Source organism: Pteropus medius, unplaced genomic scaffold (assembly GCF_902729225.1).
Source record: "Pteropus medius unplaced genomic scaffold, Ma_sr-lr_union100, whole genome shotgun sequence".
Lineage (NCBI taxonomy): Eukaryota > Metazoa > Chordata > Mammalia > Chiroptera > Pteropodidae > Pteropus > Pteropus medius.
The window spans coordinates 17,479,002-17,503,810 of record NW_024349800.1 but is presented as its reverse complement, the minus strand read 5'-3'; the positions used below and the strand labels follow the sequence as shown (position 1 = coordinate 17,503,810).

At 36.7% G+C, this 24,809-nt stretch overlaps 1 protein-coding gene across 2 annotated transcripts in view; it reads left to right on the top strand.

Moving 5' to 3' along the window:
* The first annotated feature begins 715 nt into the window (after positions 1-715).
* Positions 716-24,809, top strand: part of OBI1 (ORC ubiquitin ligase 1) — a 37,618-nt gene continuing 13,524 nt past the window's right edge. Inside the window, exons 1-5 of one of the 2 annotated variants that reach the window (XM_039886940.1) lie at positions 716-870; positions 10,866-11,001; positions 13,364-13,455; positions 15,582-15,830; positions 19,120-19,208. In XM_039886940.1, the coding sequence (XP_039742874.1) occupies positions 799-870; positions 10,866-11,001; positions 13,364-13,455; positions 15,582-15,830; positions 19,120-19,208 (638 nt within the window). In that variant the 5' untranslated portion in view covers positions 716-798. Of the gene's footprint in view, positions 911-10,865; positions 11,002-13,363; positions 13,456-15,581; positions 15,831-19,119; positions 19,209-24,809 lie in introns of both variants that reach the window. The other variant, XM_039886941.1, reaches the window with a different exon arrangement.

Below are 24,809 nucleotides of genomic sequence, written 5' to 3'. Positions count from 1 at the left end.
GTTCTCGTTCGGAATTCGACAGCACAGTGGTACAGGTCATATCCATCCATACACGCTTTAAACTCAAGTGCATTCTGGGAGTGGGAATGGTTTACACTATTAATACAGCTTTCTCACCTGTGGGTGTGTAAATCAATCTGTGGCTCTGACCCTTAAATCTCACTTTAGATAGAAATCACAGAAGCGCCAACAGTGAAAATGTGTCTTCAGGGAAAGCTGCGATTAAATATACTCAAAACATCCCAGAAACAGATAAAGACACAATCATAGTTTGTTCTTTTTAAGTGACATTACATCATTTAAGAATAAAGAGAGCTGAGAGTGGCAGAAAGTTGTTTTGAAAAATAAAAATGTAAAGATCGTTTTTTCTCTTCTTGTTTTGACTGCACGGTCTGTTTGCAGGTTGTGTGGGGTTTAATCTTTGGACAGAAAATTCCCCCCACCCACCCACTCTCCGGGAAAGACTTGGGGATTTAAAATCGTCTTTATTTTCTCTCCTCTCACCACTACTACGCTTTCATTTAAACTTTCAAGATCCTCAATACCTGTACTAAATCGTCTTCCCTCTCATTCCCAGGAATCTTGCAGCTTCTGACCAGGGGAAAGTTTTTTCCAAATTTAAGGAAAGAAGAAAGAGGAAAACCGTGGCGACCGCGCGTTTCAAGAGCGCGTTTTCGTTTCCTCTCCTGGCGGGCTATGGCCCTGCTGGGCTGCCGTAGCCGGCCTCGCGCTGTCCCAGTCGCAGCAAGGATCCGCGGTCGGCGGGACTTCCGTGTTGGCGGGATTCTGAACGCTGCCATGGCTCAGACTGTGCAGAACGTTACATTGTCGCTCACTCTGCCCATCACGTGCCACATTTGCTTGGGGAAGGTAATGGGTGATTCCAGGCACAGCTACGAAACGGGATCGGGTATGAAGTCACTCGCCGGAGCCGAGGGCGGTCTCCGTGTGTAGCGGGGACCGGGCGTAAGGCGCCGAGATGGGTGAAGATGCTAAGCCGTATTCGCAGGCGATGGGAGCCCGTGTCCTGGGGACCGAGGGAGGGCGCGATGATAAAAGGGTTCATCTGTGCGCCTTTCCGAAGGGGATGACAATGGCCTGGGGTTTGAAGGAAGGGCGGCGATACGGCTTTGCTACCGCCGGCGGCCTCACCCGGCCAACGCCGACATCGAAGGAGGCCTCGTTAGAAACGAATCGCAACAAGATTTTACTCTTCTGTGCAAACCCGTATGGCGTGTAGTGAAGCCCATTAAAGCACATTTCCTGGAGACCTCACCTAAGGTTCTTTCATACCCTACACAATCAGATGTTCATGTTCTTGGGCCTGCAGTGCTAGGTGGGGAGTCTTTCACGTCCAAGATCCTTCTCCTTGCTTAACCTGGCCTTGAGTGGCCTTTGCTCTGGATTCAGAATTTGAAAAGTATATAACACGTGTCTCTGAATGGAGTTTAGAATGAGAGGTATGGTCTTAAATTCCGAGAACAGATCAGTCACGAGATAGAATACCCTTTCATTGTGATGCAAGAGGTGCCTAAAGTATTTTGTGATACTAGGTAGAGAATGTAGTTCTGAATTGGAAACGGAGTTTTGAATGTTTTGATACAGTCTTCTCCGATTCCTTTCTGCTTGTGCCTCCCATTCAGTTTATAAAAGAGCATTTCTTAACTATGTACATCAAGAAGGGAGAAGATACTGTGAACGACCTGATTTTTTCTCCATCCTGATTTTTTTTTTCCGTTGGTGGTGTGTCTGTGTGTTTACCCCAAGTGCAGACTTAGCTTACAGCTGTCGGCTTAGAATTGAGAAATACAAACTTCATAGAGAAATATTTTGAGTGCCAGCCAATACAATCAACTGCCTTAGGTGTTTGGGGTTCCGTGTGAATTTACTGAGTTCAAGAAGTAGTAGGAAGTCAGGTTTGGAAGCAACTAATAATTCTTGATACCAGTCAGAATGAAATGCCAAGAAAATGTGCTGTGAGAGCGTACAGGGAATGGCTTGATCAGTTCTGACTGGAGAGATCAAGGGTGGTCTGGTGGAGGATGGTATTTGAGCTGGCATTTGCTACCATTGCCTGTGTACATGGCTGGAGGGAGGAGCTGATGTATCTATTTGCTACAATCTATATTTGGCCCTTGACATGAAGTTCGCACAAGTATGTGTTAAGTTCTGAGTGAATTTCCTCCAACAGTAGCCTTAAAGGCTGATAAAAATGTCCTTGGGAAATAATTTTCACTTGGTCTTAGTTGTACATGTTTATATCTAGTTCCCATTAGTTAATAGGCCATCTTTTTCAATTGTGTTGAAAATGTGTTCATCTTGGTTGATTTTCCATACCTCTATCCTTTTTATGATTAACAAAAATGATACCTAATAGAATATAGAGATTTGAGGATTACAGAATGCTTTCATATGCATTTAATTATTTCATTTACTCCTCTCACTAGTGCTATGAGATAGTGAGGACTGATTTCCTCATTTTTTAAAGTAAGATGATTAAGGCTTAGAGTCACTAGCATTGGAACCTCAATTGCAACCTTTTGTCTTTAGTAGATTACTTCCTGAAAACTCAACTTGAGTTCATCTGTGACAGCAGAAACTTTTGGTGTCCTTCCGCCTCCCGGTATTAGCTGTTTTCTAAAATTAAATCGGATAATAAAAGATAATAATTTGTAAACAGGCATTTTTACAGAAGCAGAAAGGTATGGTGGTTGAGGGCCTGAGTTCTATGTTCAGACTGCATGAATTCTAATCTAGGCTCTTCTACTTACTAGTTATATGACCTTACACAGGACATATTACTTAATCTCTCTCAGAAAATTTTCCTTATCTGTAAAATGGGAATGGTAATAGTATCAATATCCATCCTTGTGTTTTGGGGAGGAATAAATGAATTAATTCATATGCAGTGCTTAACGTGAAGTCTGGCACATAATAATATTCAATAAATACTAACTTTACTATGGCATCGAGGCAGGCCCTCAAACTGAGGAAATCAGCCTTTTCTAGTAATTGTTCTTCCCAGTTGCTTTGTGAGGCTGGTACCCTGACTAGATGAAGATTTGCATTACCAGCAGAGGGGGACCTGTTTGTTCTGGAAGGTGTTTCAAGAAGCAAAAGGTCAATGGCCAGTGCAAAAGAGTGAAAAAGCAAAACTTTAACCTTTCCATTTAATCTGTCAAAATGCCACAGTACATCTAGGGGTTTTAATTGGTTCCATATGACTGTTGTTTTTTGTATAGTTGAAGCAAATCTGATCTGCTTGTGATACTCACCCTCCAACATACACTTCTATTTGTGGGTTACTGGAGATAGCATGGCCTGGAACAGCACCCGATGTCACTTCCACTTCCCTGACATACAGCATCTTCAGCCACCTCTGACATCTGCCTTAAGGCCCTCTTTGCCTAGCCCTCTATGATTCTTGTGATAATGATTCTTGTGCTGCCATCACCATTTGTCCCCAAAATCTCACCATCAGCAATCTTCTCTTTTGACTGTTCAACAGAGTTAGGGGCCTTTATTTCTGGAGGGTCACCATGGGGCGGCGGGGGCGGGGGGTGGGGATATGTGTTGCATTAAAAGAGAGGCTGTGGAGGAGACATTGAACCTGAAGAGGATATAGATACTGATAGGGGTGGGGAAGAATAGAGAGGAAAGAAGTGGTGATAGTGTAAGTATGCACAGAGTCAGTGCTTTGTCTTTTGAATACAAATGTTGTACTTAAAATTGGAAATTAGGCATTTGGCATTTACTACCTCTATTCTACTTAAGTCTTAAAGGTGAATTTTCTGCCCATTAATGTTTAGCAACCTTGCCAATGTTGTAAGAAAGAGCTCTGGTGTGGCCTGAGGAAGTTAGGTACAGGTCTTGTGGGATGATTTATGTATAACATTTTCTCGTCTGTTTCTCCTTAATTTTTACCCCATGCCTTGGACTAGTGGGCCAGCAGAAATAAAGGAATGATCTAGCCCAGGATATCTGTTAAGTGGCATTTTGGTACTGCCACCAGAATGCTACAGACCAGGTTATCTCTAGATAATTCCAGGTATTTATCTCTTCAGTTAGGATTCAAGCTGTGAAACCAAATTGTTGTTGCATGTAATACTTTTATTAACTGTATTTGTGTTTTGCCACGAGTGACAGCCAAATGTGGCCCACAGTTTTATGAAAGGACAAAGAATTACAGGTTATAGGATTAATCTTTCTGCACCTAGGACTGCTCCCCTCAGGCTCATTCCAGTGAGGAGAGGCCACTTTTACACTTGCTTTCTCTTCTCCTCCTTACTAGCTTCAGGGGGCATTACCCTAGGATATCACTTTAACATGCTTTCTCCAGATGAGTTTGGAATTGTACTTGTCACTTACCCTTGCCATCGTCATCTTGCATTTTTATTTTATACGAGTACTGTTTTATTGCCACAGATCTCATTTGAAGTTAAATTAGCTATAAAGTCTCATAACATAGGCAAATTACAACTATTTCAATATCTTGGGAAGATCTTATTAAAGAAAATTGTGTGTGTTTTGATGTTGTATATAGCAAGATCTGAGTAGAAGAGTATGGGTGGACAGCAATTGAGGGAAGGCTAGATTCTTTATATTTTGCCCCTGTAGCTTACAGTCAAATAAATAACGAGTACTATAAATTGGTATAATAGTTCTTTCTCTTTTATAGGTTTCTATTCTCCTAAATTTAAACCTAGAAATCATCATTTGATAACTACTTGGTCCAAAGAAATGAATTGGTCAACCATTTCAAAAATCCAACACAATGACAGTGACAATATTGGATATTGAACAGTGAAAATCATTTTGCTGTATGCGGCATTGCTAATGGCTCTTAGATTCGAGTAGTCTGCATGTGGTTGTTCTTTATCGTTTTGACAGATTAAATGGAAAGGTTAAAGTTTTGCTTTTTCACTCTTTTGCACTGGCCATTGACCTTTTGCTTCTTGAAACACCTTTAGAAGCATTATCTCAGCCTTTCATTTTAATACATCAGAATTCACTTTTATTAATCTCAGAGTGTGCAAGGCATTGTATCAGGTGCTGTAGGTGCATACAAAGATGAGTAGGATATAGCTGCTGCCCCCAAGGAGCCTGGAATCTAATAGGGAAGGCAGTGTATAAACTATTTTCTAAGTACAGCACACACAGAAAATAGTGAACATTAAATTAATGCCTAAGGAGTACCCATAGGATCAAAGACCCAGTCACTTTAAAAAAGGATTAATGAAGGCCTTATGAGGAGATAGTATTTGGTTTTCATCTTGAAATGTATAAGGGATTTTATTTCGATTAGGGAAACTGGAGGCCAACAGGACAAATCAAGCTAAGAAACAAGAGCAAAATAAACAGGGAGCCTTACCTATTCATATTCTTTTTGGTGAACATCAAGTATTCACTAGAATGAATATGCGTGGTTACTGTAGGTTATGTCAAGTATTGAAATAGCAGATTAAGGGAAAAGGCTGTTTAAGAACAAGATTATGTTGCTCTTTGATTGCTGCACTTAAAACAATGAGCAAGGAAAACCATTGCTGTTTTGCAGAAGAGCAGTAAAAGCTGCTAATCTATTTTTTAGGAAGGTAGCTCTGTCATCAATACGAAAGGTGGCCACAAGTGAACATTTGGAAGCAAGGAAGTTTGGGGGTGGGGGGTGATTACAGTAGATTAGGAGTAAAAGAATGAGAACCTGAACTCATTATTGAAGTGACGATGAAAAAGAAGGGATAGCTGATAGGTAAAAGAACATTTAGAGGTAGCTTTGCCATATATCAACTATTCGGGGATGTACTTTTTTTCCATGTTATAACATCTCTGAAATCTGGTTGCATCTTATAAGTGATGGCATCTTATAGTTGTAATTGCAGCATTTTTCATTCATTTTACTTAATGGTACAGAAAATATTGGTATATCTTAAAATCTCTGGCTTAGTCTCAATAAATGATAGCGAGATTTGGTGACAGGTTAGATGGTGAGGAAAAGTTTTAAGGGTGAGTCTCAGACAGCTCTGACTATTCTATAGAGCCCAAGTGCTGAAGAGGTGGTGGTGCCAGTAACTTAGCCAAGAGGGAGTGTAGGAGGAGGAGCGAATATGTGGAGGAGGCCAAGTTTGGTTTTGGACATGTTATGGTTGAGGCAGCTGCGAGATCTTTACAGGAAATTGGTTCCTGAGCTGAATATAGTAATATTGTTACCTTTTCTTTCTTTTGTTGATTGAAGAGTTGTTATGTGAAAGTCTTTGCTTACATCTTTACACTATTAAATCCTAACACCTGAATGAAAAGTATACTAGGTTAAACTGCAATTCTCAGAGGTGGAAAGTGATGCCCCTTATAACTAAAGGGCTCAACTCAGTCAAACAGCTCAATAAGTGGCGGAGCTGGAGCTGGCCCCTGGTTTATCTCTTGATGCCTAAGCTTTCACACTTATAGTTACAGAGGATTTTCAGGAGCTGTCACCATAGAAAAGATGTTAACACCATGTGATACATGAGAGGTTAAGAGAGAAATAGAACTATGTCACATAAGATGGCCAAGGACAAAACATTAGAGAGAGCAGCTGTACCACCTCCAGTATTTTGACTAAGCATATCAGTCTGTGATCCTCTTCCCATCATACCTGCTCTCCAGAAATATGTCAGCCTTACCCAGACCCACTCTATGACTCATTTTTTTCGCTGTCATTACCTTTCAAGTACTCATTTCTCTTATTAGCCACGGTCATTTATTATCATCATTCCTTTGTCTCACTCTTCCTCTTTGGCAAAACTCTATGAGTAAACCCAACTAATTTACTTCCTGTCTGAACCTGAGCAGCTAAAAGTTGGTAGGAAAATTACACACCTGTGTTAATTGGTCTTACTTTATTGTCAAAACCACAGACCTCGACTAGGAACTCAGCAGTGTTAGGCAACCCTGCTACATGTGCCTAGTACATTTACTTTCTCACTTTTCAAAATAAGTACTTTATTTTCCTATTTTTTCAAGTTGATGTCTGTCTCGGCTTCTCACTTTCAGCTGGTAACCTCATCATATTTAATGACAAAACATAGGCTGTTGGAACAGTTGCAACATGAGTTCTCTAATCTTTCCATCAACAGATCTTCCATCTCCTTTGTGTTAGTTCTCATACCCTCAGCCTTCCGTCCTGTTATAATAGAAGATAGAGCCTAACTCCTACATAAGCCAGAATTTCTCCCTTGTGCTTTATAGCTCATTCCTCTCTTGACTTCTTAGGAGCTTTGCTCGCTGTGGCTCTAATCCCTCTCCTTTCTTCCTCCACCATAAATAGCCTCTTTTTGCCATTGCCGTTCCTTACCATGGCCTCATTTTTATGTTCTTTCCTATACAGCAAAACATGAAAGAATTGTCTGTATTATCTCTTTTCACTTCTTCAACCTTCTTGTCTTTCAGCCTCCAATCAACTTTCCATCCCCACCATTTACTGAAACAATGCTTGTCAGTAACAGATCACACTGACTTCCATGCAGTTAAATCCCATAGTTACTTCTCTGGCCAGATCAAACACAGTCTCTCCCTAATATGTGACATATTTGGCCACTGTCTCCCTCTTGAAAAATTTTGTTCTCTTGACGTCTATGAGACCGTACTCCTGTCTTCCAACATGGGCCCCTCCTTCTCAGCGCCTTTAGCTGATCGCTCCTCCTCTTCCTCTGCTTGCTGGAATGCCTTGTCTCCAGCTGTTCTGCCCATGCAGAGGCTTTCTTCAGGTCCTGTGGATTTAAGTGGCATCATTTTTTTTTTTTATGCCAGTGATTCTCAGACCTTCCCTTGTCCACTTAAAAGTCAGTTTGGCATTAAAAATTTAACATGGCCCAAACGGAATTCTTGATTTCTACCATGTGCTAGACCTTCTCTTACTCTTGTCTTTCTCACCTTAGTTAATATTAGCACCAACCACTAAGTTGTTCAAGTATCTTCCTGATACTTAGTTTGAGACTTTTTTGTTCTTAAAACATTTCATGACTTAAAGATTAAATTAAAACATACGTGAATAGATTATGGTCTAGACTTCCAAATCAAATGAATTTTTAGGAAAAAACAGAACCTGCAAAGAAAATCCAAGCTTGTCTGCCTCTTGAGACTGATGAGGAATGCCTCCCTGAAAGAGTTCCTGGAGCTAGTTGCATCTAGTGTATGGAGGCTGCCCCCACCAGCAAGCAATTCTCAGAAGCCAGTAGGGTGTCCAAAAATCAACTGAATTCTGGCACTATCTACCGAGAGATAGAATCAGATTCCACAGGTAAAGAGCTTAGGCCCACAACCGCCTTCCACTTTTTCAGAAGCCAGTCCCAAGCCCAGGTTGTTCCTCCTTTAATAATAATGTTTTTCTCCTTTAATGATATTAGCAATTCTTTTGTTATTATTAACAGTCCTTCTGATTGACTGTAAATCAGAGGTTCCCACAATTCCCTCCTCAGGGGTCAATTGGTTTGCTAGAACAGCTTACAGAACTGAAGAAAACCCATTTACCCACTAGTTTACCAATTTATTACAGGGGATAGTAAAGGACATGAATCAACAGCCAGATGAAGAGATACATAGGGAAGGACTCAAACAAAAGAGCGTCTGTCTTCTTGGAGCTTGAGACCTGGCACAGTGGCCCTTTGAAGCATTCTCATTCTCCAATGTGGAAGTTCTCTGAAAAAGAGGTTTCATTACTAGTCATGATTGACTAACTCACTGGCCATTGGCAGTTGATTCAACCTCAAGCCCTCTCCCTGCCCTGGAAATCAGGGGGTAGGACTGAAAGTTCCAATCCTCTAACCACAAAGTTAGCTCCTCCTGGCACCCAGCCCCCACCTTGGGTGAGATCCCAAAGTCCCCTCATTAACATAAGAGACACCATTGTTGCTCCCATCACTTAGAAAATTCCATGGAGTTTGAGAGCTGTGAGCCAGGAGCTGTGGATCAAATATATCTGGAGAATATATTTAGGTCATCTGAATTATCAAATACATATATTTCTTATAAATCACAATATTGTACTCCCAGATAAGCATTCACTCCTGGCTGTTGGTAGGAGTCCTTTGGAAGAAGAAGAGTTTGAGAAGCTGTGCTTTATGGTCTTACTTTTGTTTATTTGTTTATTTTAATTAGTCCTATCAAATCAGTTGAACTGAATGAATTAAAATTGCTTTCTACAAGAGGAAGTTTAAATCTGTGCTGAATTATCTTCTCTGTTTAGCTTTCTTATGCTAGTCTTCTTAATCAAGGGAGCATCTATGTGTTTGGAAAGCCAGACTAAGACTGGAGAGTACTTCGTAGTGAGTCTTCAACTGATTACCTGCCTGATATGGATCGCCATAGGTCTGTGATTTCTTTGAGGGTATGGACCCCTTTAAAATTGGTGACTGACTACTCATATTCTGAGTTTTCACATACTGAGGTGGACATAGGGCTGCACACGTGTTTTCTCTGAGCAAAGTGGTGTGTAGTGGTTTGTCTCTTCTTTCTCCTTTTGCTTTCTCTGCTTTCCCTTGATCTTCTGGTCCCTAGGTCAGAAGCATTCTACAGTAGCATTGTGGTTATTATTAAGGGAGAAAAACATTGAAAATGGCCACCAAATGTTTTGAGTCCCACAGTAAAATTACCATGTAAATCAAGTGAAAGCCTAAGCATTTCTTTCTTGGTTTTATTTTTACTGTTAAATTTGCGCTGTTTGAAGAATATTAAGTAATTATTCCCTCTGTAGAGTTCCCCCAACTAATTGAATATTAAATACTGTCTTAATAGCAATTACTTCATTCAGCAAACCTTTACTGAATAGGTACCTGTTGTACACTAAGCTGTCTTCTAGGCACCAAGGATTTAGGGATGAATGAAACTGAGGAGCTTCTTTCATTCTTGGACCTTCCATTTTAATGGGGGAGATAGACAATTAATATGTAAACAAACATATAATACCAGGTAGAAAACTAAAGCAACTTCTCTCCTATTTTCCTTCTGGGGAGATAGATAATAAATATGTAAACAACCAAAGTATCATATCAGTTATAAAACTAAAGCAAATTCTTTTTTATTTTCCATCTGATAAAACAACTAAACAGTCAAAACACCTAATTAACCCTGAGGAAGCCATCTAAGTTTTTCTCACCTTGGTTTCCTTATTTGTAAAGTATATTCACTCTGTTTACCTCGCAGTGTTATTTAAAAATAGACACACAAAAAAACACACAAAGAAGATAAAATGCATGTAAAGGTCCTTTGTAAAATATGACTCTATAAGTGTAAAGTATTATTGTTTGTACTTGTTTAAATGGAGTGTATTTGGTGTATGTTAATATTTATTTCAGTGTTGTTTGCTCTTTAATTATATACCACTTGAGAGTGGGACTCTTAGAGTTGTTTTAGCTTTCAGGCCTCTGGTTTAGGGGACTCTCTAGTAAGATGCGTATGCTTTAACTGTTGGTTACTGTTGCTCTGTAATATAGTAGAATGAATTGAGGGAAGGATTCAAGCATGAGATAGGTGTTTGGACTAAATGATCTTTAAAGAGCCTTCTAATTCTCATTTCATAATTCTGAAATAGAATAGTTGAAGGAAAATTGTCTCAGCCTTAGTGGAACAAAATGCGCTTTCTTTTGGGCCATGAATGTGGTTTGGAACAAAATAAAACCATGATATGTCAAAAGTTTCAGTCTCTATGACCAGATATCTCAGCTAGTATCTCTGTTAAAAATAGTTAAGAAACTGTGGTGGCAAAAACATCTACCCTATGTCTACACTTACTCTGTTCTAGAAAAGCAATTTGTTTGCTTGCTCTTAACTAAACCTATTGGGATTCTAGTTATGACTGTTGCCCTGTACTAAAAGTAATGTTTCTTTTTTCAAAGGTGCGCCAGCCTGTCATATGCATCAACAACCATGTATTTTGTTCAGTTTGTATCGATTTATGGTTGAAGAATAATAGCCAGTGTCCAGCTTGCAGAGTCCCCATCACTCCTGAAAATCCTTGCAAAGAGATTATCGGTAAGGGCCTATTTTATAAACACATAGAAATAGATTTGAAATAATCTCTAAGTAGTGCATATTTGGAGGAAAACCAAAATAGATGACTTTCAATGATGTTGTTTTGCCAATTTCATACTGGATGGATTGGTCATTTGTATAATCTATAAGTAGAACAACTGAGGAGCACAAGGCACTATGAGAAATCTTACAGTTTGGTAGAGGTGCATGTAGATCAAAATATTAATAGTTTAAAGCAGCTTACATTTTGGTAGAGGTGCATGTGGACCAAAATATTAATAGTTTAAAGCAGCAGACGCTAAAGGCCAAGAAAAGGCCCACAAAATTCAAGCAAGAAAGTTGAGCTAGAAATGTCAAGAAAGGCTTTATGAATAGGTGACCTTTAAGATGGAGATTTAAGGATGGGTAAAATTTCGGTAATGATTAAGGAAGGTATTTTATGCAGCGGGAATACCATGAACTAAAGTTTAGAGGTAGGAAAACACAAAGCTTGTTTTTGGAAATGATCAGTAGTCTAGTATGGGTCTGACTACTGAAATGAGACTGAAAAGTTAATTGAGACTTTAGTACAGAGAGTCTTCAGTGACAAATAAAATCTGGGACTTGCTCTGTGGATGAAAAGAATGGTGAGGTAGGCATGATGGTTTTGAGCAAAGAAATGGCAAGATCCAGAATATGCTTGAGGAATATTACTCAGGCGATGATATTTGGTTAGGCTGTAGGGGAAAGACAGAATGTGAGTAGGTCAGGTAGGAGGCTCTTGCCTTGGTGAGAGAGAATATGAGTCTAGATGAAGGGTAAAAAAGAACATTCAGTGCCATACCAGTACAGGTAAGAGGGGGTTAAGACTTTAAAAGATCCTTGAAAAATAAAACATTTAAAGATCTTTTTGGGTGTTAGGTTTTTGTTCTGTGCTCATATAAGTTATTTTTCTTAGACTGTAAAAATTGAAATGATTTTGTTGTTGTTTTTGCTTTAGGAAAAATTGAAAGTAAATCTGTCCTTAGCTATGTATAGAAAACACCTTTCAGAAAACTTAAGGAGTCATTGTAATGGTTCCAAATTAGGGAAAATGGACTTAAGTAAGATTTTCACACTGGAAATGGAAAGGAAAATAAATGCTAGAATAAAAAGAACTTTGGAACTAAGAGATCTGAAGGAGGAATCAGAGATGACTCTTAGTTTCTTTCTTGAGTACTGGATGAAGTCTGTTAGAGGACTTCTCTGCTTGCTGCATACTGCAGTGTTAATCTCTCTGCCTTTAGATTTTTGCCCGTACTGTATTTCACTGAGTCAAGTCTTTTGCAAAACATGAGATTAGATCATTAAAATAATTGGAATGTTTTCCCCCAGCTTCTAGTCACATCCCTACTCCTTCTTTCATTCATTTATATCTAAGTGATACTTCATAAATTCTTTCAAGTAAAATAGTTCATCTATCCTTGCATTTGCATAGTACATCCTGAAAAAGAACATCTGTAAAATGCCTTTGCTATTATCATGATGCTAAGAAGTATAAAGAAAGTAACCACAGCATAAGTGAAGAGCTTTCAGGAAAAATTGTTTTTAGTATATTTGATGAGTCATTACTAGCAGATAATAATTCTGTGATTTATAATCCACTATAACTGAGTTGTTAGAATCAGTGAAAAGACACATTAATCTGTTTAGTGTTACCAGGAACTAGGTATGTTTGAATAAATACATTGGCTGTAATAATATATATCAGAATGTATATATTATGTATTATGATTTATAGATAATATATATTTGGTGATTATCAAATATATGAAATATAGATAATGTTAACCATATTTATATAATTTATTGGTTAATATATATAATAATGGGTTTTGTCTTATTTTTGTTCTCCTAAAGTTATTTCTTCTGTTTTTTTTTTGTCTATAACATACAAAAGTTGAAAGATATAGAGATATTATAGTCTTATATATTTTATTATAGTGCTTCTGTATAATATATGATGGTACTTTTTAAATTAAATTTATTGGGGTAACATTAGTTAATAAGTTTTTATCATTATTTAACAATTCTTTGGCATTCAAAATTTGAATCCAAATATGATAATTAATAAAATATAGCATTTGCCTTGAGTTTACTATAGTAAGATACATAGGTAAGTAAACTCAACATGATATTTTACAGAAGATATTTCTTTGTTACTTGATATTTATCTTTTCTCAGGGTTGAGATAGAGAAAAGGCCAAGATGGCAGCCCCAAGTATATATATAAGTAGAAATTTAGCTGGAGAACTATATAAAACAATAAGAAAAGGATTCATTTTTATTTTCATTCTGCCCAAATCAGAATGAAAAGTTAGGTTTTGTGTTTTTTTTCCTGTAGGAGGGACCAGTGAAAGCGAACCTATGCTAAGCCATACAGTTCGTAAGCACCTTCGGAAAACTAGACTTGAGTTACTCCACAAAGAATATGAGGTAAATAATAATTAAAATTTAAAATGATGACAGCACTGAATTCAAGGTGAAACTGAGCTATCTCAGTTCATGGACTTCTTAGAGCACACATCCAATGAAATCTTAATTTAATGACAATTTAAAAATACCTATTTGGTAAGTACTTTTTTCTTTTTCCCTTTCCTATTTCAAATAGAGGAAAGGAACAGATGGAAGCATTTTCTTTTTTTCTTTCTTTTAATTTAAAATTTGTCCTCAACAGACACATCATTTTGTAAGTGTTTACTCCCTCAGGAAATTGGGAGATAAAAGAAACCATCTTGTGAAAATCAGTCTTCCAACCCCCGCAAGGTATTATGAATGCTCTGGTAAATAGTGACTACAGTCCTCAGTCTGCTTTTGTTTCTGCCTGTAAATTCACCAATAATTATAAGCTTCATTGGTTCTAAAAGTGAATATGCCTCTGTCAACTACCAGCAAAGAGATTTTTCGAGTGAAATATGGTATTTCCTAATTGTTTTTTTGCATGTAAAACTTTTTAAATTGAAAAAATTGTATATATTTAAGGTGTACAACTCGATGTTTCTATGTACACGTACATAATGAAATGATTCCTTCGGTCAAGCTAATTAACGTGTCATGTCCACCTCCTCACATAGTTACTTTTTTATGTGTGTATGGTGAGAGCATCTTAAATCTCAGCAAATTTCCAGTATACGACACAGTATTACCAACTGTAGTTATCATGTTGTATATTAGATCCCTAAATTTATTTATCCTACATAATAACAATATTTTAACCTTTGACCCATCTCTCCACTTCTCCTACTTCCTCACTTCCCGACCACCTCCCTGCCCCTAGTAACCACTGTTTAACTCTCTGCTTCTATGTATTTGACTTTTTAAGCTTCCATGTATAAGTGAGATCATGCAGTAGTTTTCTTTCTGTGAAGGTGATTTGATATGGTGATGAAATTTTTCCAAATTAGCTTCATGCTAATGGAATAGATATACTTTTGAATAGTAAACATTAAGCCAGATTGTCATTTTATGTTTACTAAAGTGGGGGGTGGGGATATTGTTATTCTCTTCTTTTGGTACAAAATATCTTTAAGTTAAACTATATAAGTGAAAGTTACTTCAGCTGGCTCAAAATTTTTTTTAATAAAGTGGGACATAAATAAATGACTGAATAAATGCTCATTCATATATGTGTTTTTCTGCTTATATTTGTTTATTAATATATTAATTCAAACAAATAGTGATTTTTCTCATTTTATAATGCTATTTAACTTGAAGTGTAATGTAATTTAAAATAATAAGTACTTTCTGTGTTAATTCTAAAATGTATTCTTACATACTTAATGAATATTTATCATACTTAGGTACTAATCAAATTAATCTTTTAGAAGATCACTGGCATATTGAGCCACGTGGAGTTTATTTTCTAACCACAGAATTTTTCAGTCTTAATTTAAGAAGAAATAATCCATTTTAGATGAAAAAATGGTATCACAGAAAAGGATTTTACCCGAATGTTTAATAATTGGATTTAAGATAATAAGCAGTTCCAGATGGGGAAATCTAGTACTTGGAATGGTCACGATTGTATTTGAAGAATCAGAATGTAGAAAAGTTAAAAATTAACTACAGATATTATTCTGAAGTGGAAAGAGGAAGGAAATGGTATAGGGTTTGAACTCCTACTTCAAATGTAGAAGCAAAAATATAAACGTCAAACAAAACTATAATAGATCATCTTTAACAACACTGTATTTTTAATTTCCCTCAGTAAAAAAATTACACATACTTTAGAATTTTCTGTTGAGGAATCTATTTCCTTGTTGAATTCATGACTTTTGTTTCCCTGATATCTTGAATCAAAGGTTTAACATTTTTATTTATTTAAACCACAAACTGTCATTGAATTTAAATGAAAGCAGTGGAAATGGCAGTTATTATCAAAGTCAAAATACATTTCGAGAATGTCAACTGTGTGTGACTTTCTGCCTACAAAACTATTCTGTTGCATAAAGAATCTGTATCTACAGCATTTTTAGTATAAAATTTAAATCATTGGCTTCAGGTAAGCATATGTATGTACTTAGTGTCTGTGTCCACCTAATGGCTTTGCAATGCCTTTTCAGGATGAAATAGATTGTCTGCAGAAAGAGATGGAAGAACTCAAAAGTAAAAATCTCAGCTTGGAGTCACAGATCAAGACTATTCTGGATCCTTTAATCTTCACACAGGGCAACCAAAGTGAAGACAAACATCCAGTTGTAGATAATCCAAGTAAAATTGACCCAGAAACTGTAGCAGAGTGGAAGAAAAAACTTAGAACAGCTAATGAAATATATGAAAAAGTAAAAGATGATGTGGATAAGTTAAAGGAAGTAAGTTGTGGTTGTTTTTAAAATTCTATTATAGTTTTAAAATTTCTATTAAGTTATTTTTAAAATTCTGTAATATTGTTAAGTACCTTCAAAAGTACAAATAGCCATATTATCTTGACTCATCATTAGATGATTTGTGAGGAAAGGACAGAATCCCTGGATGAACATTTCTAAGCAATAGGAAATCTTTTTCTCCTTAAATGTCAGTAGCTGCCAGGAAATATCAGGTGGTTCCATTTGTGACTATAATTAGAGATTCTAGTACTTCTATATGTGTTTGTATCTTGTAGGGGAGTGACATCAATTTAAAGAATGTATTTTTTTCCCCCTCTTTGTGGTTTACTTTAATTTTTTTAAGCTTATGTCAGTGACTGCTCTGTATACATAAAAACAAATGTGTCCATTTCCCTAACTGTAAAATGAAAGTCTTGGACCATATCTTTTATAGCAGTACCATTCTCTGATTTTTAATTCGAAACGAGCTATGAGTAGCCTCTTTAGACTATATCATACAAAAGAATATTGTAGCTTATGAAGTGGGTTCATTTTCTTCAATTCTTCCGTCCATCCAACAGGATAGAGAAAGTATAGGTAAAAAAGCCAAACCTAGTATTTTCCAATCTAGGAAAGGAGATGAGATCCATGAGATCCATGCGATCAGCACTAGAGATTAAAATCAAGTGCCGTATGGCTTTGTTGACCAAGCTTGACTTCAAGTTTATTCACAGTGGAGTCCTTTTGTGCTGAATGGGGATGGTTTTCTGGTATCCAGGTCCACAACCACCAATTCAACCTATGCGCATTCACTTAAAGTACTGTAACCATACTGAATTGCTAAATCCTGCCTCCTAAAATCATTGATGAGCTCTGTATGATATTTTAAAGAAGTACCACCACATACTGGCCCTCAGATCTTCAGTAGGGTTAAGTAGCAGAGAAGAATCTGCAACTTAGTATAAATACTAAGACATTTTCACATACCCACATATAAAATAAATGCTGTTTGGGCTCAGAAAAGGCCAAGATAAGAGAAAGAAGGGAGCTTAGTGCTTTCAGAGAGAGAAAAAAAAACTACAGATATAATTGCGCTACGTTTGTCACAAGTTTAGGGGACATGTGTAGTTTCTTTGGGTATTGATGGCCAACATTAGCATGTTGATTTGTCTAAGAAGAGAACAGGACACAAAAAGGAAAGAGCTGAGAAGTTGCAGTATTTATCAATCTGCCATGTCTTGTTAACTTCCCTTTCTCTTCTTGATCCATCAGAAAGTTCTACATGGTCTCCTTTATAGTTGTTAGACTTCATTTAAGTTTTTGGCAATACAAGCATGAGGCTTGACATAAAAACTACTCTGGTCTCATAAGAATGGTGTTGGGGATATATGTCAAGGAAAAGCACATAAAACAGTTTTTCTCTGCTCTTTTAAAGGTCACATGTTAAATTCAATACCCAAAGCTACCCTGAGACCTCAGAATTATTTGAGATATTTAAAAACCCATTTTGGGTGCCTAGTGATGGTATTAGATAGTAAGAGACAATAAACTGGAGCAAAAAAATGAATTAAAAATCATGGACTACAGAGGCAAAACTTGAAGGTGAAGAACAAAATAATAACATACTATAAATCAAATACAGGACTACAAAAGATTCAGAGTGAAGGACTACTTAGAATGAGTGAAATAGACTTTTTTTCTGATGTTTTTAGTACTAAGTTAGTTTTAAACAATTACGAAGCCAGAATGAGTGTTGAGCATGCAAAATAGTTAGCTGAAGACTTCATTACTCTTAGATGCGAAATCTAGAACTCTGTCCTTTGTAATCTTTACCCCTCACCCCCACAATCCTCCTGAACTTGAAAATATCTCCTGATATTTGAGGAACTAGCCAGCCCATAAAGAGAATATTAGACAGCCCCAGGACTGGTGAGAGACCTTGAAATATAACAATACAGTACAGATGAGATGGGGGAAAGCAATCTCAAATGAGTTTCTAATTTAAGCTTATCATCATCATCAAAAAGCATTTACTAAGTGCCTTCTCTTATGGTGCTATGCTTGAGAGCTTAATTCATTGTCTGTGTGTATGGGGAAGTAAATGACTTTTCTTATATCTTCAGAGGGGCAGTAATGGTGTTTATCAGTCACTTAAAGAATTAACCCTTTACAATCCTGGTTGGTTGTGCAACTATGAAGATAAACAGGTGCTCAGAGCCCAAGAGGAACCTGCATGAATATAAGAGAGTTAGGCTTTGTATCCAGAAGAATGTTCTCTGCCTTGCTTCTCTTATTATTCTCTTGGGCATTTGCGTGAGGGTGGGCAAGTAATATAGTCAGAGGTTCTGGAAATTAGTCAAAAACATTAGTCAAATTTTTTAAATCCGTTTTTAAGTCTTGGTTTAAACCTTTCTGTTGACAATAGTTCTTGTGACCCATTCACTTTGAATGCTAATGTTCTAGTCCAACAAAGATTTTCTTTTGCTAGGTAAGTGAAATTCGTTTCTACTCTAGGGAGTCATATTTCTTTGGAATTCAAAAATGCAATGACTAGGGGATTTAAAGGAGTTAGCTTTTAAGAAAACTCTAAAAATTAGGCACACTACTTTTCAAGCTATCTGTAATCAATATTGAGCCTGTAGATTTTCTAGCAATTAATATTTTGTTAGGCAATATTTAGGTACCATGCACTTAAAAAAATAAAGTCATACTTGGAATTTTTTTTTTTAATCAAAAGAGAATCCATAGAATTTTTTAGAAGATATTAACTCAATTTTGAGAGTCTCAGAAGTTATGAGTCAAGGCACTTGGGAAAGCCTTCTGGAGAAAGAAAGCAAGTGGTTTAATCATATTAGATTTGTTATCACTAAAAAGCTATTTTTAAGTAGCAACCAAAAATCAATCTCAAAGTCAAGAATTAACTCAGCATAAGTTTTGTGAATAATTGCATATGATATAATGTTACCCTGCTGAGAGCGTTCAGTTATGTGAAAAAAGAAAAAAAAATACCATTAGTACAGTCCCTTAATGACTATACTAGGCTAACTAACATAGTTCCTTTTATTTCCCTGGACAGGAGATTTACAGAGTGGTGGGGGAATACAGATTTAAAATGCTTGGTTGTATTCACAGCTTCACAAGTCATTCCAGTGGTGATTTTAAGTTTCTGAAGGTCATGCTCTAGCATTTAGTTTTCTCATACTCTCTAAAAAAATACTGATGACTCATGTCATAATTTTTACAAGGCACTTTTGTTTTAGCTTGTGCTTAATTATTTTCAACTCTTTTTTTTAAGGCAAATAAAAAATTAAAATTGGAAAATGGTGGCCTCATGAGAGAGAATTTACGACTGAAGGCTGAAGTTGATAACAGATCACCCCAGAAGTATGTATTTTGTTCATAAAGCAATGTTTCAAATTATGTCAGTGTTTTAGAATAAGCTGCTATTATTGATGTGTTATTCATTTGACTCTTTCCATTGAAGTGTGTAGATTTAAGTAAAATGTCTTGCCTCTAAAAGTTGAGTGTATAGTTATGTTATTGGTAGAATCTTAGTTGCAGTTATGGCTAATTTTGAAGAGAGGATTTCATTGTTATCCTTTTTCCTTCCCTGATTAGCAAGGGGATTGTTTTGTGACCTAAAGCAGGTAAACTTTCACTTGGTTTTACATATAACTGTTTAATAGTACTAACAAAGAGTAGGGAGATTAACAATGCCCTTTAGAAGTTTTCTGAAATAATCTTAATAATAGTTAACATTCATATAGTGTTTTCTCTTTGCCAAGTACAACAACCTGTGATGGAGAACTATTATTATTCTCCATTTACAGATGAGGAAATGGAGGCATAGAGAGAGATTAATTTATCTAAATCTGCACAGCTAGTGAGTAGTGGAAATAGGATTTGAACCCAGGTAGTCCAGCCCCAGATTCCATGCTCTATTCCATTACACTACAAGGCATATCTGAAATAGAATTTAAGGCTTTAATCATTCAATTTTGGACCGATTTGGACTATATACAATTAAGTGTTTTATTCTTTCTTTATGATGGAATAGTTTTCATTCCATTCCAAAATATAAGAGATTGCAGGTATGACCCGCTTAACATTCTGTTTAAAATTATAAGAAACAGTTGAGAGTTAAGAGTTGAATATGGAGAAAAAATGAGATACAGCACTTGAGGTTTTTCTTCTTCTAGGAAAAAAAATGAGAAGTGGGAAGAGAATATGGCCCCCATGCCTCTCCGAGGGGTGGCATATCCGAACTCCATACTTTCTTCCTGTCCAACCACTAAACTTCATCTCTTCCTAGTGGAAAAAGACAAGACAAGTATTGGCAAACAAGGGAAATTTATCCTACCAGAAGTAGCTCTCTACTTGTCATTTGAAAAGGACAAAATGTTGCCTTCAGTAAAACCAAGTGGGTTATCAGGAAATGGTAGAAGTAAACCATAATTACTCAGAACAGAGGTAACTAACCAACAGAAGGAGAAGCATAGCTTTTACTTCTAAATAGTTCCTTCCCGTGTGTCTCCAACCTCATTTTGCTTTCACGTCAGATAATGTCCTACTTTGACAAATTAGTGAAATAAGCTTAGGAAGTGCTGCTGTTATGTGGTAGTTTTGAATCTCTGCTCCCTCATTTATTGGCAGCTCGCCTTGCCAGTCATAATAATGCTTGTCCATTAGCCATTTCCCACAGCATGCTGAATGGAACTAAAGCTATTTTGTTTGTAGCTTTTATTTCTTGAAAAATTGCCCACAAGATTTCAGATTTAATGCCAGCCACAACATGTGTTTTTAAATATCCACGGCTCCAGCCTGATAAGTAACTGAAGAATCTCACCTGAAGAAGCCTGGCTTCTGTCTTTTCTAATAAGCAGCCATACTATAAATTTAGAATTTGCTATTTTTAACTTGTTTCTTCCTTTCAGGGGAAGGGGACATTTTCACTTAAAAAAATGATATGAACTGACCCCTATTTCAGATCACTTTGTAATGCATTGAAGTATTAAATGTATTGCATTTGATTTATAGCTTTGTTTGCTCTGCATCACCAAACCCTAGTGGGATTCAAAGAGAAGCTGACCACAGCTGAAAATGCCCAGATCTGGTTCACCTGAGGAGAGCTTCTACTTATACTGAAAAGAACATGAAAATTCAGGAGTTTAAAAGTACATGCAAGCAAATAAAAACCATTCATTCTAATTTGTTCCCTTGATTAGGAAGTGCCTTGACCAATTATTTTTCTATTATCTACCTAGTTAGATGTCAAGGAATGCTTTTTATAGACATGGCCTTAGTTTCTGATATATCCTTCAAGTTATGCAGATATATTCTACAAATCTTTCAGAAAAGCTTTAAATTGTAAACACTAGAGAGTTTAAACTAGGAAGGTGTATTTATCAGCTTGGAGTGCCATAACAAAATACTCTAGTTGAGTGGCTTAAACACAGGATATTTATTTTCTCACAGTTCTGAAGGCTAGAAGACTGATACCAAGGTTCAGCAGTTTTGGTTTCTGGCGAGGACTTTTTTTGGCTTGACACAGCCAGCCACCTTCTTACTATGTCTTCACATGTGAGAGAGAGAGAGAGAGAATGAGAATGTGATAGAGGGAGAGGTCTCTGGTCTCTCTTCCTCTTCTTATAAGGATACCAATCCTATTGGATTAGGGCCTCATCCTTATGATCTCATTTAACCTTAATTACATCCTAAAAACCCTATCTCTAATTATGGTTGCATTGGAGGTTAGGGCTTCAACATATAATTTGGTGGAGTGGGGTGGAGGTGTGTAGAACACAATTTAGTCCACACTAGAATTTATTTCTTTTCAGGACACTCAAACAAATATGCTAGTACCCTAAACTAGACTAGCATGTTTGGAAAGAGGAGAGCTTAAACATTTACATTGGTCTCAAGTAGATGGTATTGTACAAAAGTAATATATTTCATAATCCACTTAAAAACAGTGCATTATCTTTTTAAATGAAGATCTGGATTATCATTTATTTCTTCTGTTACTGTTTTTCTGTTATATCTGTTACTCTTTATTATATCCAATCTTAAAGTGCACCTGAATACTTTTCCTTCCTCAGTTTTAACTTAAAGTCCTTTCGAGCAATGTGACACATATCCTACTAAGCATATTCTTCTAGATTTCAATAGTATTCATTCTATTCCTCATCAAAAGTTTATTATCCTAATATCTAAACTGGTAGTCAGGAAATTTGATCTTTTTCTTTGACTTTGTCTATCTACACTTCCCAAATTCTTCTTTTCTCTTCTCAAATAATATATTTCACCTGGGGGAACCATCATTTTTTCTAATATGGACTACTAAGAGAATCAGATTTGATGTTCAGAACTCAACAAGTGGTATGTCCTTTAGCTTACAAGGCTGATATCTGATGAAAACTCACCCTCCTAGCCAACCCAGAAATACTGAATATTTATTTACTTAACACTGTGTAAAGTGCTTTGAACTTTACAAAGTAAATACTCTTCCTGATCCCTAAAATAGATTAGGTTCCCTTGCTGTAATTTCTCTTACTGCTGTGTACTTGACCTTCTTAGCACATATCACAATTATTAATAATGTTTTGCGTAATTACTTGTTTTATGACTTTCTTGTGTTCGATCGAGGACTATAGTTGTATTCACTGTTATGGCCACTGCTTTCTGGCTTATAATTTGTTCCTAATAAATATTTGTTGAGTGAATGAATGAAAAACATAGCCCCTAGAACTATGAGGAAGCAAGCATACAATCCAGAATGTGGTACACTCAATAAGAAAATAACTAGGTTTCTTCATGAAATCATTGGCAAAATGAGAGGGAGAGGCCTGCTCCACAACAAAAGAGAACTAAAAGACATAACCAAATGCAGTGCAGTTGTGCACCATGGGTTTGAACTGCGCAGATTCACTTATTGTGGATTTTTTTCAATAAATGTACAGATGGCTCACCGTATAGCCAGGGTTTCACATCTGGAATTCACCCAACTACATATGGAAAACAGCAATTTCCATCCACGGTTGGGAGTCCATGGATGTGGAGAGCTGATTATATGGATTGTTGCACGCCATTTTATATAAAGAACCAATCCTTCATGGATACCAAGAGATGACAGTAGTTAAGTTTTGGGGGAGTCAAAAGTTATTTTATATAAGGGAATTGAACATCTGCAGGTTTTTGACTGTGCAGGGAGTCAGCACCCCTAACCCCCATGTTGTTCAAGGGTCAACTGTATGGATGTTATGTGGGTATTGATTACTAATGAAGCATGTCAAAAGACATTTTGAAGTAATTAGGTAAATTTGAAGGTTACTTAAGATAATGTCCTTTCTTTTTTTAGAAATGCATATTAAAATATGGACTATAGAATATTTTAACAAAAGAAAAAAGGGATATGTATATGTGAGAAATGAGGCAAAATCTTGGTAATTTTTGGAAGTGGGTGATGAGTATATAGGGATTTGTTATATATTTCTCTCTACTTCTGTGAATATTTGAACATTTTTATAATAAAAAAAAATTAAAACCAACAAAACATGGTCCCAATCTCTAGGAAGCTCATAATCTAATGAAGGCAAGAGACAAAAATATAGGAAACAATTAAATATTAAACAGATACTAAGCCAAATAGCAGAGATAGCAGTATGGGTTTAGAAAATGGTAGGTGGGTTGTAGTGATGAGAGTCTTTGTCAAAGAGGCAGGACTTGAGCCCACCTTTGAAGAATGGAGATTTCATTGAGGAGGAAGGCATTCTGAGCAAGAGGAAACAGCTCATGCTATTAGGAGTACTGTGTGGTCTCTTCAGCTCCAGTCCCTTCTCACTAGTAACAACCAGGAAACAACAAGAATGAGAAGCTGAAGAGTAGACTTTCGTGTTGCATTTTCACATTCTTAAATTCCCTTGGCTTCAATTACTGTTCCTAAAGTGTACCAGAAAATGTGGATACATTTGTCCCTTGAAGAGGTATGAAAAATTGACTCACAGAGCATATGAAAGTGTCATGCCCTCTCTTCAAGTTCTCTGTGTTTAGTTGTGTCATGTTTTTGCGTTAGGCGTGAGAAGCAGGGTTCACGCCATGTTGCCAGCTATTTTGAGGCTTTGCAGAGCAGCTGTTCTTTCACTCAATTGCTAACTCACCTTAATAGCAAACTTCATAGGTCATTTATATCAACTTGGTTATAATTGGATTAATGGATTTCCTTTCTATAAGTATGTATTCAAGAATGTTCTGTGTTCTTATTGTGGCTTTAGTAAGATCTATGGCTTTGATAATGTCTCCTTGCATGCAGCGCTCTTTTCCCCAAGGCTTGTCACTTCAGAGCAGTCTTCACCCATGCCCCAGCTCCTTCTGAGGGAAGGTAAAGGCTCCAGATACCTTCTGGACAGTAAGCAGTATTTCCTTTCATTAGTATATGAAAAAGAAGCGCTCTGTAGAAGAAAGAATAGACCTCATAGATTATGACATGGCTTTGTTCTCTTTTTGCTGTATTCGTGTTCCCTGAGCCATCTCATCTATCCCAATAGCTTTAATAATAATCTGCCTGTATGTCAGAGATTATAAAAGAAAATTTAAAACTTTGGTCTCACATGTTTGTGGTGATGCTGGTGTAAACAAACCTACTCCACTGCCAATTGTATAAAAGTATTGCACATGCAATTACAGTGATGGGCTGTATCATCTAGGTTTGCGTAAGTACACTGATGTTCACACAAGGCCGAAATCTGCCTAACATCACATTTCTCAAAACATATCCCCATCATTAAGTGGTGAATGACTTTACAGTAGTTCTCCCCGCCCTTATCTGAAGTTTTGCTTTCCACGGTTCTAGTTACCCAAGGCCAACAGCAGTCCAAAAATATTAAATGGAAAATTCCAGAAATAAACAATTCATAAGTTTTAAGTTGTGCACCATTCTATGTAGCAGGATGGAATCTCCCATTGTCCCACCCCTTCTTTCCCGAGAAG